We start from the raw sequence: 18,516 nt of genomic DNA, 5'->3' as shown, positions 1-18,516 counted from the left end.
TTTGGAAGAGAGAGAGTGACCATGAGCAGGGGAGGGGCAGAGAGAGATGGAGAGAGAGAATTCCAAGTAGGCTCCACATTGTCAGCACAGAGCCCTGACGCAGGGCTCGATCTCATGAACTGTGAGATCATAACCTGAGCTGAAATCAAGAGTCAGACGCTTAACTAACTCAGCCACCCAGGCACCCCTCTACTTTCTTACTTTTTCCCATGTTTCTGGAAGTAGAATGAAACAAAACCTTTCCTGTGTTCTTGGCCTTAGTTGTCCAGTTTTAGATTCAGAGAAATGAGTGTCATTCACTTGAAAAGATTGCATCAATGATGTGGGTCTCTTATGCACGGAGAAAATAACCAGAAAAGGTCAAATTTTAGGTAAATCTAAAAACATAAGAATTTGTATGGCTATTTATGTTAGTGCTTAAAGAACCTTTAGTAATCATCTTATCTTAGGCCTTTTCTTTTTAGATGAGGAAACTTCCGTTCAGGAAAAAAAAAAAAAAAAAGACTCCCAACATCATAGCAACAGTGAATGCAAGACTGAGCGTAGAATCCAGGTGTTTTGACTTCTGGTTCACACATAACACTCGTTGCCACCTGTTCTTAGATTCTGAGTAAGCTCATAAGCTCACTTACCACCCACACTCCCAAGCATGTCCATGCTTTGGAAATGATTCCAGTTAACATGATTTCTATTCATTTTTAGCCAGAATGCTGTGATTAGAAGTGTTTTTGTTAATCATTTGCCCTGTTATTGTTCAATGCATATAGTTTCATATTTGTTATTTTTCTTCCAAACTTTTGAAGCCTGCAAAAGCATATTTTTCTTGTCTAAATCTCTGCATTCACTCTCCTAGAGTTTTTTCCCCTTTTTCTTTCTTTTTCCCCTTTAATGGGGGGCGGGGAGGGAGTGGCAGGTATTTGCTTGTTTTCCTTGATTTTCAGCATCTTACAGCTTGGTTCTATCAGCTCTGATTTACTCTAGGGAGGCAATTCTTTAAGACACATTTATTGTATCTCTTTGCCAACCAGAAGTTAATAGAGAGTACGGTGCAGTGTCCCTCAAGACTGCAGACCTGTGATACATTTTTTCTTTGCAGCAGCACTTCCAAAATTTGGGGGAATATTTCTCGAAGATAAAATTAAATATTGAATTCTAGAAACATTTAAATAAAAACAGAGACAATAAAAATGCCGGTAACACTTCCCAGAGATGAGGTCAGTAGAATCCAGTAGGGTGTGACTTCTTACACGTGTAGAAATGCCACACACCAAATCCTACCCCCACACACAGAGCTAATAACTAGGAGTGAGGTTTAATACAATCTAGGTAGGTACAGTCAGAAACTAGACCCTTCTTTCCTCTCTCCCACAAGCCCTGCTTCTACCCTCCATCTCTACCCACAGGCAAGGGTGTGGCTTAGTGTGGCCATGGGTGGGGGGGAGGGGGGCAGCCAGGACAGGGACACCTAGAGCAGGGAACATCATGCAAGCCAGAGTTTTCCAGAGAGTTGGGAAGCCAGGCATCAAACACTGGGGAGACCCTATGAAAATATGTGGTCCAGAAAGAACTGAGTATAGTCAGAGTCTCAAAGCTAATAAGACATGGGATATGAGAATAAGGAAGTCAATCAGGAAGGAGGAGGAGAGAGGGTCATTTTTTTAGCAGAAAATATTCTTTAGCTTACCTTTTAGACCTACCAGTCAGTTGGTGCATGCTAGCTAGGTGAGTGGGCCTGTTTTTCTTGAGGACCAGAGGACATACATATGCTAGTGAGGATATAGATTTTTTCTTTGAAAATACATAATTAATATTTGTTCAGCTTGGGGATTTTTTTTTTTTTAGTAATTTCGGGTTAACCTGTTATCTGACTCATTACTCTAGGAAAACCTCTTGATAGGGCAGAAAGATCTCACCAGTAGGCTTCTAGGCAAATGAAGGTAGGATCAAGAAGTTCTAATAGAGAGTTTCTAAGGTAATGCCAACTCTCTTCAGGCTTCTACACTGGGTGGAGGTGGATCCCTGAATAATTAAATATGGAAATTCTCCCTGAGCCAAGACTGTACTGGAACCTTCTCAAGGGATTTTTAGGAGGCAGATGGACCGTATTCTTCCTGTCTTGCTAGCCTGCCAGCCCAAACATGATGTCTTCTGAACCTCCCTATTAACTCTTCTTTGCTAAAAGTTTTATGGAGAGTACACATCCTCTGTTTTGATGTAATTTTTAAAAAGAGGAGACCAAGCAATAATATGTTTAAATTAAAAACAACAAAAACTATAATGTTGTGACCTTGGATAATTAAATAAGACTTTAAGATCCTGGTCTCCTGACCAAAAAGTTGGTATCTTATCTGACCTGCCAACTTCATAGGTTATCATTGAGACTCAGTCTAATAAACATGAAAATTCCTCGAACTTCTTTCAAATGGAAGTATTACTATTACTCAGGCTCTCTTAAATAGTTCAGTTGACTCAGTGATGTATTTTACTAATGCTTGCTTACCATTCATCTCTAGAGATGCTCATTTTGTATTTCCCCACAGAAATCCCAGCACATAGGTATGAATATGGGTGCTGCACACCTCATTTCATTTTCTAGGGTATGTGCAGACCACATCACCATGAGCTGTGATCAAGGAAATAACCATGGACCCACCACACTGCAGACTCTTCTGACTTAAAAGCCATTCCCACACAGAAGGTGCTATTTAAATAGCTAATGATGAAATACATACAGCCTCAGCTGCCAGCCACTGCCTGGAATGGGGAGCCAAATGGAAGATATTCACTCCCAAGAAGCAAATAACTATACCAGCCTATGTTCCTGTTGTAAATAGCCACACTGTAAATGACATATTCCTACAAGGCCACTAGACCTTCCCTCTGCATTTCTTACCAGAGCCCAGTGGGTCCCCTCAGGAATGAGTTTGGTAGACTCTAGGAATGGGCAGTCTTTTCTACTCTGAGTTAATTGATTAGACTCAGAAACTTTGACGATAGGAGAAAGAATCTCACAACCAGAGTTCCACTTTGGTATGTGTTTGGCCTTTGTTTTCTCTCACTGCTACAAAAAATACAGCTCACATCCCCAAGGGAAGGGAAAAGGGAGAAAAGGGCAAAGAAACCCATGGCAAGCTGTGAGATTTTCCTGTTCCACCTTGGCCCAAGAGCACTACCTGTCACTGGTCTTGCTAGGCATGGTCCCTACAATGGACATGAGCATGAAGCAGCCCTTCAGGGAAAGAGCAGGAAAGGGGAGGTTTCAGAATCTGGTCTTCCACCCTAAGTCTATGATGATGGGGTGATGGTTTTACACTCTTTTAGGAAAGTGGAGAATGATTGCCTGGAATCTCAGACTTTCTTAGATGTTCACCTGCCCAGGAGGCACAAGGCTCTCTCTCCCACTTTCTCCCATTTTTAGAACAAGATCTTTGCTTTTATGTCTGAAATATTTCATATACATGACAAGGTATTGGTGAAAGGCATTATATGATGTCCAGTAATGGAGATCATTCTGTGTCAGGATTTAGGGTTTGAATGGGGTGGGCCACAGTGGGAAAACCAGTTAAATAAGCCCAAATGGGTCATTTAAGCAAGAGGGGCCTGGAAGCAGATATTGAACCCAAGGGATAAAAATCCCAGGGAAAAAGGGCTGGGAATGACAGGCCATAGGAAGCACAAATGTTAAAGCACAGGTGTGTTTGTGTACTTTCTCTGTTGTAACATGGCAGTCGTTGGCCTTGTGCTGGGGCCAAGGGTGAAGGACTAAGGAAAGGTCTGGAGGAGCTGAATAAAGACTTTAGGAATAGTGGGACCTAAAGACCCAGACCAGTAGACACAGGTGGGTTCAAATCCCAGCTGACCCCACCTACTAGATCTGACCTTGGAAAATTTATTTACATTCCTTGTGTTTTAGTTTCTTCATCTGTAAAACAGATACTTAAAAAAAATATATATATATAGGATTAAATGAGTTATGTAAAGCCAGAGCCCAGTTCCTAGCATATAGTTAAAGCTCAATAAATACTGGCTAGTATAAGTATTACTACTATACAGGGATCTCACAGGGATGTAGAGAGGACTAACTGAAACAATGTGTGTAACATGTTTGGCACAGTACTCAACACACAGCAATTACTCAATAAAAATTAGCTATAGAGAACCAGTCAAAAGTCTATCTTTTAAAAATTTTTTTTTTCAACGTTTTTTATTTATTTTTGGGACAGAGAGAGACAGAGCATGAACGGGGGAGGGGCAGAGAGAGAGGGAGACACGGAATCGGAAACAGGCTCCAGGCTCCGAGCCATCAGCCCAGAGCCTGACGCGGGGCTCGAACTCACAGACCGCGAGATGGTGACCTGGCTGAAGTCGGACGCTTAACCGACTGCGCCACCCAGGCGCCCCTCAAAAGTCTATCTTAAGGGGCATGTGGGCAACACAGGGCTAGGCAGAGGGTTGAAAACAAGCATGTTGGAATCAGAGTGTATCAAGGACATGGCCTTGGCTAGAGGGACTCGGGTTGGCAGATCAGTAACATAGACAAGGGGACGAGTGGAGGGGTTGGGAATTCAGGCAGACAGACAGCAATGGAGCACCAAGAGGGCAGTGACTAATTTTGAGAAAAACATCTGCCCCAGCCAGGAAGTCACCACTTACAAGAGTATAAGTGACCAGTTCCTAAGTCTGGTCAAGCTAGGACCAAAAAATAAAAATAAATGAATTGATCCCACAGTCTTATTCAGATGGGAATATGGCAGAACAGGTATGTCCACTGCTAAATCAGAGATGGTCCATCCATGTTCAAGTTTAGCTTCCTGTTAGATTACTTCTCTGTCTGCTACAAACTTCATGAATCTATTATTCAAAATAATTTGGTACCCATGCTAGAGGCTACCCAGAGCTTTCCTCCAAAACAACTTGCTGACCAACAATAGCATTTTGGAAAAATCTGAGGTGCTGGGGAGATTATATGTTAAAAGAAAATTACACACGTGGTTTTAAGCCTTTTGCAGCCTTGCCTATGCAACACTTGACCAATTGTTTAGGCCTTAAGCTTTTATTACCTTAGGAGAACCAGGACAAAGAACATTGCATATCACAGTGAATTAATTATCAGACTCTTCTTTTTCAGGTATTAAGTACCCAGTGTTTCTGTTCAGAGTAAGTTTTAAGTGCTTTTGTGTCAGCATCTACTTTAACATGAGCAAAACATGCCAATAGATTATTAACTGTCTTTAGGTCAAATCTACTTTGCGTTTATGTTTTGTGTAGTTTCAAATGAAAATATATGCCAGAGATCCACACATCATGAAATATACTGAAATCTGCCTAGGAAAGCAAAGCCAAGACCATTCAAAAGCTCTGAAGTAAAGAACACCTTCATTTTGACTATAAAGCAAATTTTACTTTTTAATCTACCCTCGTTTGTATTATGCAGCTCTACTCAAAGTGAGACCTTGACCCTGATTCTCCTAGAGAAGCAATCTTGGCTCTCTTTGGATATTAGACATGGGTCCAATTATTGTTGTGGTTTTTATATAGATCATTCCAGAAATCCCCAACCCAAGGCTCAGGTGGAGCTTTTTGGTAGGGGTGGAGAGAAGGAGTGAGGCATAGTCTGTGGTTGCTTGCTGTGGTCAGGGGCTTGGGCTCATCATGAACATCCACTTGTAACTCATTCACACAACAAGAGAACCTGGGCCTCTCATTTTTAAATCTCAGTCACCATTATATATGGTCCTACCTCTAAACTACTGTAACATTTTAAAAGCAAGATTAGAGCCAAAAGTGAGACTGTTCATCTAACTTTATGTATTAAAGATAATGAACTTAAACTTTGAGTTGGCAGTCATAAGAATGAAGGAATGAAGCACTGGTTATACTTTTTCCAAATGAGACAACAGTGAAGATCGTCTACACTTGTGCTGTGTTACATTATGAGACTTCCAGAATTCTGAGGCCTGAAGGGAAAGCAGAAATCACATTGATGCTTAGAATATGAATAAGTCCTTAAATATCATGTTAAAATGTTACTACTGTGTTTTTGCTTTTAAAAAAAGATTGTAAACTTTCCACTTGTGCATGAATGTCCGTCCATATCCATGACCTAGGATAGTCTGTATAATCTTTCTGTGATAATTATTTTAGATGAAGACTCTAAAAGGTAAGTAATTTTAAGTCATGGTCAAATTAAATTCTTATGATTCATTAAACATCCATTAAAATAACTCATCAAGGCTAATCTGTCTGTTGGGGTAGAAGATGGTGCATCTGCATGTCACCAAAAATTGCCTGGAGCTCAGCTTTGCCCTGCAAGGAATCAAGAATCATGCAGGAAGAAATAACTACAGACTGAAGCCTCCTCATCCCATTGTTTAGCAAGATTCTTAGAAAGAAGAGTGTAACCTGAAGATCCAGTGATTCTTGTGCTGGGAGCCACACCTTGGCAGACAGTTCTGGTAGAATAGACCTATTTGAGCATGCTTTGTATGTGCGTGATGTGCCATCTAGTGGTTAAGTGAGCCTAACATTAATGAAAAGGAAAATGATCCTTTCTGGTCCCTTAATGGCTCCAAACTCTCTACAGCAGTAGAGAGCAGCAACAGTAGGTTTGACACTGTAGCCCATTGCTTAGGAAAGAAAAAAGAATCTATTTTCTTAGAAACCATATGGTGAAACCAGATTATTGGGGGGGGGGGGGGAGGGGAACACTGGTATGATAGTAATTATGCAAGCCAGAGGTTGATGGCATTTGGTCCACAAAGTACTTTCTCCATTTTCTTTTACTGAGGTATGATTCCCAGTATAGTGCCCAACTGTTCAGTATATAGCTTGATACGTTTTCATATTTGTGAAGCTTACATATGTATAATCCACATAATCACCATATGGATCAAGATCTGGAACGTTTCCAGCATCCCAGAAGCCTCTCTCTATGAGTGCTTAGAGATAACCCGTGTTCAGAGCTTATCACCATAAATTTGCAATAGTATCATTAAAGTATATACTCCTAACCCTAACCTCCAAGAAAGGATAAAATCCTGTAATCGCCATTTCAACAGTTTGCACAAAAAAGGAACAGTTTCCTCATCAAACATTCTGTATCTAAACCAATGCCCATTTCCTGGGTTTGCTGTTTTTCAGAGTCCATGTGCTGTAATGATATCTCTCTCCCCAGTTTAAATTCCTAATATATTGTTTTTCTTACCAAGCTTCTCACTGAGAGATATATCCCCTGGGTGCACTGAGTATATTTTCCCAAGTGTCTCTGCAGGCATCCAAGTCAATTTTCAAAGAAATCCCATTACTTTTGAGCAGTATCTCAGAGCTGCCACTGATTGTCATGGCAAAGCCTATGAATTCTGATGCAGCATTTCAGAAATTAATGTGAATGCCATGTCACCAGTGACTGCATGACACCTTGTTCAAATTAAGCCGAGCAAATCATAATGGTGAAAAAGGCTCTCAACCTATGATCCAGCAAAGGCTAATTTATAATGAATAGCATAATGCAATCATTGTTGCTATTTCTACAGGACCTCTTTCTGTTCAAATGAAACTAGATTCCCTCTGAATGTCAGAACATATAATATGTCACAAAGCAGAGCTGGTTCTGAAATAAAATTGTTATTTTTCCAGAGCTGCCTTGTGCGGGCCTATTTATTTGATTACTAAACACACATACAATCAACCAACATGTCCAGAAAGCATGTTACTTCTAGGTGTTCTGCAAGGTGCTGGAGAGAGAAAAGTGTAAGGTGCGTGGGTCCTGCCTTACTGCCACGGGGTTGAACCTTACTTCGATCTGTTGTCCCTGGGCTGGCAAGCTGGTATGGCTGCCTCTTGGGATAATGAACAAGACTGAAATGTAGGCTTATCCTAATGTGCTCCTTTTTAAAAATAACGTGTATTTTTTCTAATTATTTTTAATAGATTTGGAAAAAAGAATGTAAGGAAGAAAATACAAAATTCCTTAATTCACCAAAGAAAGTCTATAATGACTTTAATTCCTTTCAAGGAATTACAGTTTTCTGGCTTTTCTCTGTGTCTATGTGACCCTTAACACAGGTTTGAACTACATGGGTCCACTTACACATAGATTTTTTCAATAAATATAGTACTGTAAATGAATTTTCTTTTCCTTGTGATTTTCTTAATGCTTTTCTCTAGCTTACTTTATTGTAAGAATACAGTATATAATACATATAACAAACAAAATATGTGTTGACTGTTTATGTTATCGGGAAGGTTTACAGTCTACAATAGGCTATTAGTAGTTAAGTTGGGGGAAGTCAAAAGTTTCACACACAGTTTTGACTGCATGAGGGGTTGGTGCCCCTAACCTGTGCTGTTCAAAGGTCAACAATATTTATTTTATGAAGTTGAGGTGATACTACATATTTTTCTCTATCATAAGAAACTCTTAAAACATGTTCAATACTTGAGTGAGTTCATAATTTCTGGAATAAAAATGAAAACTAATTTCTTAACTGTTTCCTATCATTAGAAATTTTTATTGCTTGCTATTTCTAAAATAGTTATAGAGATTTGATGTTTATGTACTTCAAATGAGGTCTTAGACATTCTACCACCATACTCAATGGCCAGAACTTTCAGAATTGTGTTAAATAATAATGGTGATGCTGGCTCGTTGTGGTTTGTCTCTGATTAGAAAGGCAGTAACTCTGGTGTTATTAAATATGATGACACGGGGCGCCTGGGTGGCTCAGTCGGTTGAGCGTCCGACTTCAGCTCAGGTCACGATCTCGCAGTCTGTGAGTTCGAGCCCCGCGTCGGGCTCTGGGCTGATGGCTAGAGCCTGGAGCCTGCTTCCGATTCTGTGTCTCCCTCTCTCTCTGCCCCTCCCCCGTTCATGCTCTGTCTCTCTCTGTCTCAAAAATAAATAAAAATGTTAAAAAATTAAATATGATGACAGCTGACTTGAGCTGGTTAAAATCATATTAAGGAAATCCTTTGAGCTCTAGTTTTTAAACACCAGCAGTGGGGAATTGAACATTACCAAATGTCTTTCAGTGCTATTGAAATAACTGGGTTTGTCCCAGTTTGGCCCATGGATGTGTAATACATTATATTAACAGATTTTCTAATATTAGTCCCTTTCCACCAAAATGAATTCTATGTTGTAGAGTAATACACTTATAATGAATTATAAAATTCAGTTCCATACTATTGATTTTTGTACATTGTTCTCGAGAGACCACTAGTGTGACAGGATCAGAAACATACTTTGTGCATCTCCTTCTGGCCTATAAATGAGGGTTGCTGAAATTAGGGATGGGAAATCTGTTTGTGTCTATTATCCATTCCCCTTTTTTTCTTCTTATCCAAGTGCAAATTAAGTTTCTTTCCTTTTATGAACAAAGTAGTTTTCCTAACCTCCCTCAAAGCACTCATCATACTCTTATATTAAAATTAAAATTTTCTATATATCTGTCTTCTGTTCTTGTGGGAGTAGCCTATGTCTTATGAGTTTTCCATCCCTACCCCTTAGCCAATAAGTATTGTCCACCTAGCTTCTCCTCGGGTCCCAGAAAGCACTGCAGTGGCAGATGGTGGAAATACACTTAGATGAGTTTGGTCAACATCCTTAGATCTCCAGACAAAGCCCTGCAGTAAGCTTAGGAGGAAAGCAAGGAAGTCAGAGTGATTGTGAAGTTCTGTGGGCACCATGTTTCTTTATGGCAATAATATGAGTCCAGAAGGTATGAATCAACTTCTAAAGTCATAGGAGAGGACGCAGCAGGGACAAGAGTGAAGCACTGAAACCAGCCCTCATGTACCTACCCCAGGCGGCTGCTCCATCCTGGTCTTGATGATAGATTACAGAGAGAACAAATTACTTCAAATACTTTTTGCCTGGCTGTAAGTATATTCTAACCACCACTGTGCTAGGCATACAGTTTAAACTTCCTAACTAGTGTTTCTGGAATTAACCTTTGTTCCTGCAATGTAATGTTATCAAATAGTATTCCTCACACTTAAAGACCAAAGGCAACTTTGGAGACAAAACAGGCCTTTTAACAAGTAGTAAGAGAGAGAATGACAACCCAAAACATCATGGAAATTAATGGAGGAAATGACAACAGAAGTGAAAGGGGAGAAGAAGTTCACTGGTCCAGCTGGAATTAAAATGAGTGTTAAGAAACCAGGGAAATAGTTCCAGCAAGGACTCTTCCAAGTACCTGGTCACGTTTCAGACCATCCTTGCAGGGTGGGACTAGTTAGTGGATATTGTTGGCTTTGTGTTGGTGTGCACTAACTGAAGGTCCTTTGAAAGCAAAGTGGAAAGCTGTGTTCAGTGATTACTTTCTCTTTTTCCTTAGGGTGTTAAATACCACGTTATTTGAAAGCTGGGAGATCGTTGGACCTTACCCTTCCTGGTGGGTGTTTAATCTACTGCTGTTGCTAGTACAAGGCTTGAACTGCTTCTGGTCTTACTTGATCATAAAAATGGCTTGCAAAGCTATTTCAAAAGGCAAGGTAAGATAAAACTTGCTATTTCTAATATGTCCCAGAAAATTATATTTTTGGTTCTTCTTCATCAGCAGAAATACTATTATTTCAAAATTCATCAAAACTTGTATTTTTTCTTCATGATTTAGCATAACCTCCTAGAAACACAAACCAAATTTTCATTTTCTTCTGTCCAGTTAATTTTTTTTAACTTGTGGTATCGCTTTGATGACGATTCCCACTGATCTGTATTTATAATTCTAGATTTAATGATGATAATGTTATTTGTCATGTTCTTTCACTGCCTCTGTCTCCCATGGTCCTTCTCTGATTAAACTTCTACCAAACAGAAATTTAATAATTTCTTTCCTTTTATGAAAAGGGTTGCTTGATGCAGCATGCCCATTTGTGATTTTTCCAATAAAACTCAGCTAAATATCTTTGTTTAAATATAGACTCATGAGGCTGATTCAAATAAAGTTTCTTGAGAGCAGTGGCTTTTCCAGAATGTTCTCTGTGACATTTTCTTACTTTCATTGTTTGTTCTCTTCCTTCTGCCACCCTGGAAGGCTGGGAAGTGGAACCCTTTACATGTAAGTTCCTCAGACCTCTCTCTCTGTCCTTGTTTTGGGTGCCACTCTTGCCTGTTGGAGGGGCACGCAGATGCTTTTGTTCCCATGCATATTGTTCTGGCTAATCTGTTGGCACTGGCCAGAGGCTTTAACTGAGATGTGGCTCCCACCAGGTGCAAAGGATACCAGGAACAGCTCAGTGAGTGCCCTTTGCGTGAACTTGCATCCTGCTAAATTTTGCACGATCCAGCAGGAGGAGAGGAATTTTTTCACTGGTGTTTAACATGTTTGCTTAAAAAAAAGAGAAATAGACCAAAGTGAAGTAGGAAAAACAGAACAAAGTTGGGGCGAGGATCAACGTGGTCCAGAAAGGAGGTTGGAGCATCAGCTGTTTGCCTGCTCTGCCCTGACCACTTGGTCCTGGCCTCTTCTGTGGAGCTCAAGGCATCTAGTTATGTACTATGAAGGCAGTTCTCAGCATCAGCTTTTATATATCCAACATATTTGGACCAAATAACTGTTGAGAGGCAAAAGGTTCATTTTTTTTCTCTGTGACCTCTTCATCCTTAAAATGAGCACGTATTTCTGTTAAAACACACTCCTTTCCTCATTTGGATACAAATTACATCAACGTGCACAATATTATCAGTATAACAGTAATTGGAGATGCAAGGGCACAGTAGATTCCATTACTTGTCTCCTTATTGCATTGCTGTTTCCACCAGACGTCTTGTCTTCTCTCCAAATTATTCCTCAGGCTTACATAGAGATGATTATTAATTTTATGGCAGATCTCAGGCTTCAGAATATCTTAACTGCCATTGCTCTTCATCCAGAACAGTAAGAATTCTTCATGGCCATGGGTAATGGACAGTATTTTTCTGTGGGTTATCTTGAGACATGTTAAATTATTAATTTCCTTGAAGGTAACATAAATATAGACTTTATTTTTCCAAATGCAATTAAAAATAATCTTACTAAGCATGCAAATGTAAATTAATCACTTTGAATCTGGAGTTTTCTTTCCTCTTTAGCAGCTTAATTTATGACTAATGGATTTCTAAATGTAGTGGTGCTTTACTATCATGCTATCTTTGTGACCCATGGTTTTTTTTTAAGTTAAAGTATCCTAAATAATTCAGTCCTTTTGGTTTTTCTGTATCTAAATCTTCTTGATGGTGGTCCTTTTGAGTTCAGTCTCATCTCAAGGAGCATTGGAGTGAAGTCCATTTTTACCGTATTTATTTTAGTTGTTTCTGGTTAGAAAGGAGCAGGTGCCATGCATACATGTTCACACTCTGTCCTGTCCACACCCACCTGACAGAGATGATGTTGTCCTGCAGCAATGGTGGCTTCTCAAGTTGGGGGCAGTGGTGGCAGAGAGAGGATGTGATGTGAAAAAGCCCCCAGTTCATTCCGATATACCTCCCAGGAAACTCTGCCAATGCACTTCTTAGACAATCACGGGCAACTAGATTTGGGAAACCCAATGAAGCCAGGCCCCAGGTCCCTATTGCTACCCCACTTAGGAAATAAATGAACAGTGCTCACTCAGATGGCTTAAGGCCTGTTGGGTAAAAATGTTTACCATAATTTAGACAGAGTAAGAGGTTCAAACATGTTAATTTTAAAAGCAGTTGAGGATTTTCTTAAACCCTCCCTAAATGACTTTTTTTTTTTGTTAGACTGTGACTTTATTTTGTCCTTTATGGTAATGCATAGATTTATATGCTGGTGCCTAAGTCTGTGATCCTCATTACATAATGAGACTGGGTGGAGGACTGAAGAACCTTGGAATAATGATCAATAGATTTTCTTTGGAAAATATTGTATTTTACTTTGTTTTATTTTATTAATTTTTTTAATGTTTATTTATTTGTGAGAGACAGAGTATGAGTGGGGGAGGGGAAGAGAGAGAGGGAGACACAATCCGAGGCAGGCTCCAGGCTCTGAGCTGTCAGCACGACATGGGGCTCGAACCCACAAACCGCGAGATCATGACTGAGCTGAAAGCAGACGCTCAACTGACTGAGCCACCCAGGCGCCCCAATAAATGAATAAACTTAAAAAAAATGTTTATTTATTTATTTATTTATTTATTTATTTTTAAGTTATTTTTGGGACAGAGCGAGACAGAGCATGAACGGGGGAGGGGCAGAGAGAGAGGGAGACACAGAATCGGAAACAGGCTCCAGGCTCCGAGCCATCAGCCCAGAGCCTGACGCGGGGCTCGAACTCACGGACCGCGAGATCGTGACCTGGCTGAAGTCGGACGCTTAACCGACTGCGCCACCCAGGCGCCCCTGTTTATTTATTTTTGAGACAGAGACAGAGCGTGAGCAGGGGAGGGGCAGAGATAGAGAGGGAGACACAGAATCTGAAACAGGCTCCAGGCTCTGAGCTGTCAGCACAGAGCCCGACACAGGGCTCAAACCCACAAGTTGTGAGATCATGACCTGAGCCAAAGTCGGACACTTAACCGACTGAGCCACCCAGGCACCCCAATCTTTGGGAAATATTTTAAACTAGACCTCACCCAGCAGGTTCCCAAAATGCCTCCTATTGCCATTAGTTGTTACATAGTACATAACACATAATTTCTACTTAATTTTAGCAGATAGAATAGGAAAACAAATTAAATCATAAAATAATGCATTACAAAGCCAAATAAGAATGACTTTTTAAATGATCTAAGCTAGTGAATATCACAATTAGTGTGGCTAATCCTTTATGGGATTTTCATGGAGAATGTGATCATCAGAGAGTAAATTGATCCATTTGTACCAAATTCCTATAATGCCATTCCAATAGCATAGTGTGGTACTTTGCCAGTAAGAGTGGGTTTCATGGTCTGGTACATTCTCATTGTCCAAAGGTACCTTAAAGTCAGTATGTCTAGCCCAGCCCCCTATGATGCCAAATCTACCTACATTCCTTGATAATTGACTTTGTCACCCAAATTATATATCTCCAGTGAAGGAGAACTTACTATAATGGAATATAATAGGCAATATTCCTATCCTTTTTGACTTTTAACATTTGGATGTTTCTCTTCACGTACAATTACATGTACTTCTGAGCATGCCATACTTTAATGATTCCTTAGGAGCTGGTTGCATTCACCTTCTTGTATTCCACAGGTGTCCAAGGATGATCGAAGTGATATTGAGTCTAGCTCAGATGAGGAAGATTCAGAACCTCCAGGAAAGAACCCCCACACTGCAACCACCACCAATGGGACCAGTGGTACCAATGGGTATCTCCTGACTGGGTCTTGCTCCGTGGATGATTAATTACTCAAAACTACAAGTCCCGAACAAAGTGAACTATTTGTTCCTGGAAGCATTTAATAAGTTGCAAATGTAGTTCCTTTCATTATATCTCAGCACCAGAAACAAAAATTAGGATTATCTCAAAGCATTTTGAATAGTGCACTGCCATATGTCCTGTCTGTGAATGAAGAAGAATTACCATTCTCTATATGTAGGCATGCTGTATGTAATTGACACAAGGGAACAGTATTTGCATTTGTACTGTCTTAGAATATTATTTATATTTCGTATTTGTTTGTAAATCTGTGGACAAAAGAGGGTTTCCTCACTCCTTTTACTCTCTGGGTTCATGACAGTGAGGGAGATGCTCCATCTGCTTCTACCCCTTTCTATTGCTATGACTCAGTTCGCTAGGAGCATCAGCTTAATTTGTCACTTAGAGCAAGCAAAACCCAGTGCAAGATTCTTGTACCACTCCAAATAGGTTTGCTTTCTTTGTATTACAGTGCCTGTTTTGAAACTGCCTATATAGTCTCAGTGACCATTTTCCCAGTGTAAAGTTCAATCAGGATGAGCTAGGCTTTTTAATTGTCACTCTTTGTGGTCAATTAGCAGTTCAAATTTAAAAGTATGGTTTAAAATAGACATAATGTCTTGTGCACACAGCCAAGATTTCTTTAGTGAGTATGATAGCTAATTGGAGATAAACCTTGTAGGTTACAGAGACTTTTTTTTTAATTCTCTATTATGATGTCAGTGCTTTGGCTCTGAAGGAAGACATTTGCTTAAGGTCATAGTTACAAACAATGAAGTCATTCTTACTATTGGGAATTTGTCCCTTGATCTGAGAATAGCAGAAAGAGAACAGCTGATTTCAACCAGATTTCAGCACTACCCCTATAATTACCACAGTCTTCTGTCATGTCATGAAAAAAAGAAGCTAAGCATATTTTGGGACAGCAAAGGAGACTTCGAACAGTTGGCAAAGGTCACCTCTGGTGCAAAGCACTTTATTGCAACCAGCATTCGAGGAAGTGTCCTATCTAGTATTTGATTTTGATGTTTCTATTTTTCTGAGTAACGTAAAACCAGTGGGAGAAGGAAGATTTTACTCTTTGTCTTTTCTCCTTAAATATGACCTGCAGTGACTCTCCTGTTATTAGAAACTGAGCAGTGTTGCACTTGAGGCCCTTTGGTTAGCTTCCTTGAAGATTTGTTCAGTTTCCAAGAATTTTTATTCAAATAGAGCTATTTCCAGAAAAAAATAATAAAAATTGTACTGGACTACAGCAGTATCAGCAGTGAGAAAGATTGTTGAAAAGTAAGTTGCTCTAGTCTCCTACATGGCAGTGTTATTTATGTATAAGTAAGAAAACCATACACATAAACCAAAGACTTTATCTGTTTTCTTCCACTTCTAAGTAAGAGGGAATAAAAAGGTATTACAAACACTTACTTCATGAACAAAACAAGAGTCCAGAACCACAGTGCAATAATATAAATGTGAGTCAAAGGATAGTAAAGACAACAGCAGAAATAGTAGGGAGTGCACATCCTGCTTCCAGCCATACACATTCGATTCTAATTTTTGAAAAAAATTGAGATGAATCTTTGTGCCCACAGTTCACAACCTGTGAGTTAATAGTTAATACTCCCAAACTAAAACCTCACACTATAATATTAAATCTTTCCCCTCTTATATACGAAATAGTATGTTTCTGATAAGGTCCACAGTAATAATTAAAGAGCCTTAGACATATGTCTGTTGATAAAACAGTGCAACTAATTCTTCTTGTAAAGCTTTATTATTTTATTCAACAAAACAAGAATATGTCTAGGAGTGTAAGTTGTGGATGGTTTGAGACCAATCATAAAACATCAATAGTACTTGTTAGTCATCTGAACATCTGACATCTGAACATCTCAACATCTCAACGTCTGCATTGATAAAATGCAGATATATCAAATGGAACAACAAGCATGTTATATAGCTGAAAATTTTTGAGGTGAAAGTTTCCTTTTTTACCAACTAAAATATGGAAAAGAAGAGTGAGTTGTACCTTGCTTTAGTGTCTGGAGTAAGTCCTCTCAATGGGGGAAATAAACCAGAGAACCACAATGTGTTCAAATTTGGATCATCTGACACCCCACCACAGAAGAATAATTTGAAAAGATTGGCTTGTAAATTAATGGTTTAGAAGAGTTGCATGAAATGAAGTAAATTGAGTTAGTCCTTAGCAAAGGCAAATCTAAGCAAACTTTTGTTTCTCCCAAAAGTCACTTAGAAGGAGGACTGAGAATACTCAGAGCCTCAGTGACCAGTGACATTAACTTAACACAGTCCCCTATATATCTATAGATTTTTATTTGATTTTGCCTTTTAGGGCAAAGAGTTCTTTTTGACTAATCAAAGTTGGTGTTTGTAGGCCTGTTAAGATTAAAAATAATACATTTCTGTCTACTCCTCCCCCATGGTAGCATGATAAGACTGAGAGAGAAAAATATGTGAGATATCTTATCTTCTACTTGTGCCAGGCCATAGCTTTGGAAGTGTATTTTGTAAATTCAACTGTAGGTTACTGAGAGTGTTGTTTCCCATTAATTAACTTAGCCTGTGCTGAGATCTCCTTCCTCCTGGTCATATTCAAACCTTCCCAGGGTACCAAGGGGTATGTGGGAAGGAGTCTAGAAAAAGTAATATTTTATTCTCTAATGCTATAGCTTTTCTAGATCTCTTAGTGGGGAAAAAAGTAGAAAATTGAGTAGAATTTGGCCTTGAGTCAATAAATGATATGAAAATGTGTGATCCATGTATGTACATGTATATTTCTCCAAAAACATGATAAAACCAAAATATCACAGACTCATCCTTACCCATATTTTTTTTTCATAAAAACTATCCATCGTGTACAATAAAAACTTCCCACCTCCCTCTCAACTTCCTGTTCATACTCCTCACCCAGCTGAGAGTGGTAGGATCCCTTTGGCCTCTTGCCTCAGAGCTAGGATCACAGAGGGCCTAAGGTCAGAGTATAAGCCAAATATAGTTCGCATTTCCAAATTCAGTGGTACGGATGTTGAGAATAGAGGAGTAAGTGTCAGTGTTATGGATTATTAAGCTGAATGTTGGTGAAAAATGCATATGGTTGCTGCTTCACCCCAGGGTTTTATTAACATCCAGTCCCTGCCAGGCTGCTAGACAGATGGTGTCCTGAGGTACCATCCAATAATGAAACAGGTGTCTGACAAAAATGAACTAGGAAGAAAGGTAGGATCCCCAAAGAAAGCAAGCAGTTGGGTCACAGAAATAACTCTTCCATGAGATAAAGTCCGACTACGTTTAGCCAAACTGGTAGGTGAACCTCAAAATGTTCAGTTCTGTTGCCAACTTTCCATTCTGAGTATTTGATAGAGGTTGGATTTGAGCAAACTGAATGCTTTCACCTTGGGCAGAAAGGGTCTGGATCTCCCACTCTATTTATTTCAACCTCATTGCTATTTGGGCTAAAGTAAAAAATGAGATTTCCGTTCAGTTCACCTGAGTCTTTGCAACAAAGCTCTTCAGAGAGAACTTTATGGACACCAATGATTGTTCCCATTCTCTTCATGATTTTGCATCGATAGTTCTTTTTTCCCCTTTCTTAGAAATGTTAATGCCAAAGTTGCCTGAATATTTGAGTATTTTTCCTTAATTTGAAGTGTACAGAATAATTCCAGAGGTGTTAAAAGATTCTGTTTATTTGTGTCTGTGATGATGTCGTTGTGTCCAGAGAGGCTTCAAGAAATCCTTTAGAAACAAAAGGTTAAATGTTTACATTTCATGTGATATTTGAAGTCTTAAGATACTAATTAGCATACTTCTTTTTTCTTTGTCTTTGGCTGATTCCTGCTTTGTAGATAAATATCCGTATCCCTGAAATGTTTATAACATTCAAGCAAGGAAAAAACAAATGACATCAAAGTCAGCCTGATGAGAAAGTGATGACAGGGCACTTTCAGGTGTTAAGTAACTTGTATGGAAAGAGGAAAGGCAGTTAGCTCCATTCATTGCACTTGCTGCCTAGCATGCTGTTCCCGAAAGGAATACCCTCAGTAATTATAAACAGTTCTTGAAGTCATGCCGAATGCAGCAGGTAGTAGTTAGTACTGGTTCTCTATGGCCACCAGGTAGTTCTTTATAGCAACAGGCCAGCAAAGGACCC

At 39.4% G+C, this 18,516-nt stretch overlaps 1 protein-coding gene across 2 annotated transcripts in view; it reads left to right on the top strand.

Annotated features, from left to right (window-relative positions):
- CERS6 (ceramide synthase 6) overlaps nt 1–18,292 on the top strand; it is a 325,119-nt gene extending 306,827 nt beyond the window's left edge. Inside the window, exons 9-11 of one of the 2 annotated variants that reach the window (XM_060624843.3) lie at nt 10,341–10,497; nt 11,040–11,063; nt 14,183–18,292. In XM_060624843.3, the coding sequence (XP_060480826.1) occupies nt 10,341–10,497; nt 11,040–11,063; nt 14,183–14,335 (334 nt within the window). In that variant the 3' untranslated portion in view covers nt 14,336–18,292. The remainder of the gene's footprint in view (nt 1–10,340; nt 10,498–11,039; nt 11,064–14,182) is intronic. The other variant, XM_060624844.3, reaches the window with a different exon arrangement.
- The last annotated feature ends 224 nt before the right edge of the window (nt 18,293–18,516 follow it).

This window comes from Panthera onca, chromosome C1 (assembly GCF_046562875.1).
Source record: "Panthera onca isolate mPanOnc1 chromosome C1, mPanOnc1 haplotype 2, whole genome shotgun sequence".
Classification (NCBI taxonomy): Eukaryota; Metazoa; Chordata; class Mammalia; order Carnivora; family Felidae; genus Panthera; species Panthera onca.
The sequence above is the reverse complement of the archived record's forward strand: the minus strand, read 5'-3'. Positions and strand labels throughout refer to the sequence as shown.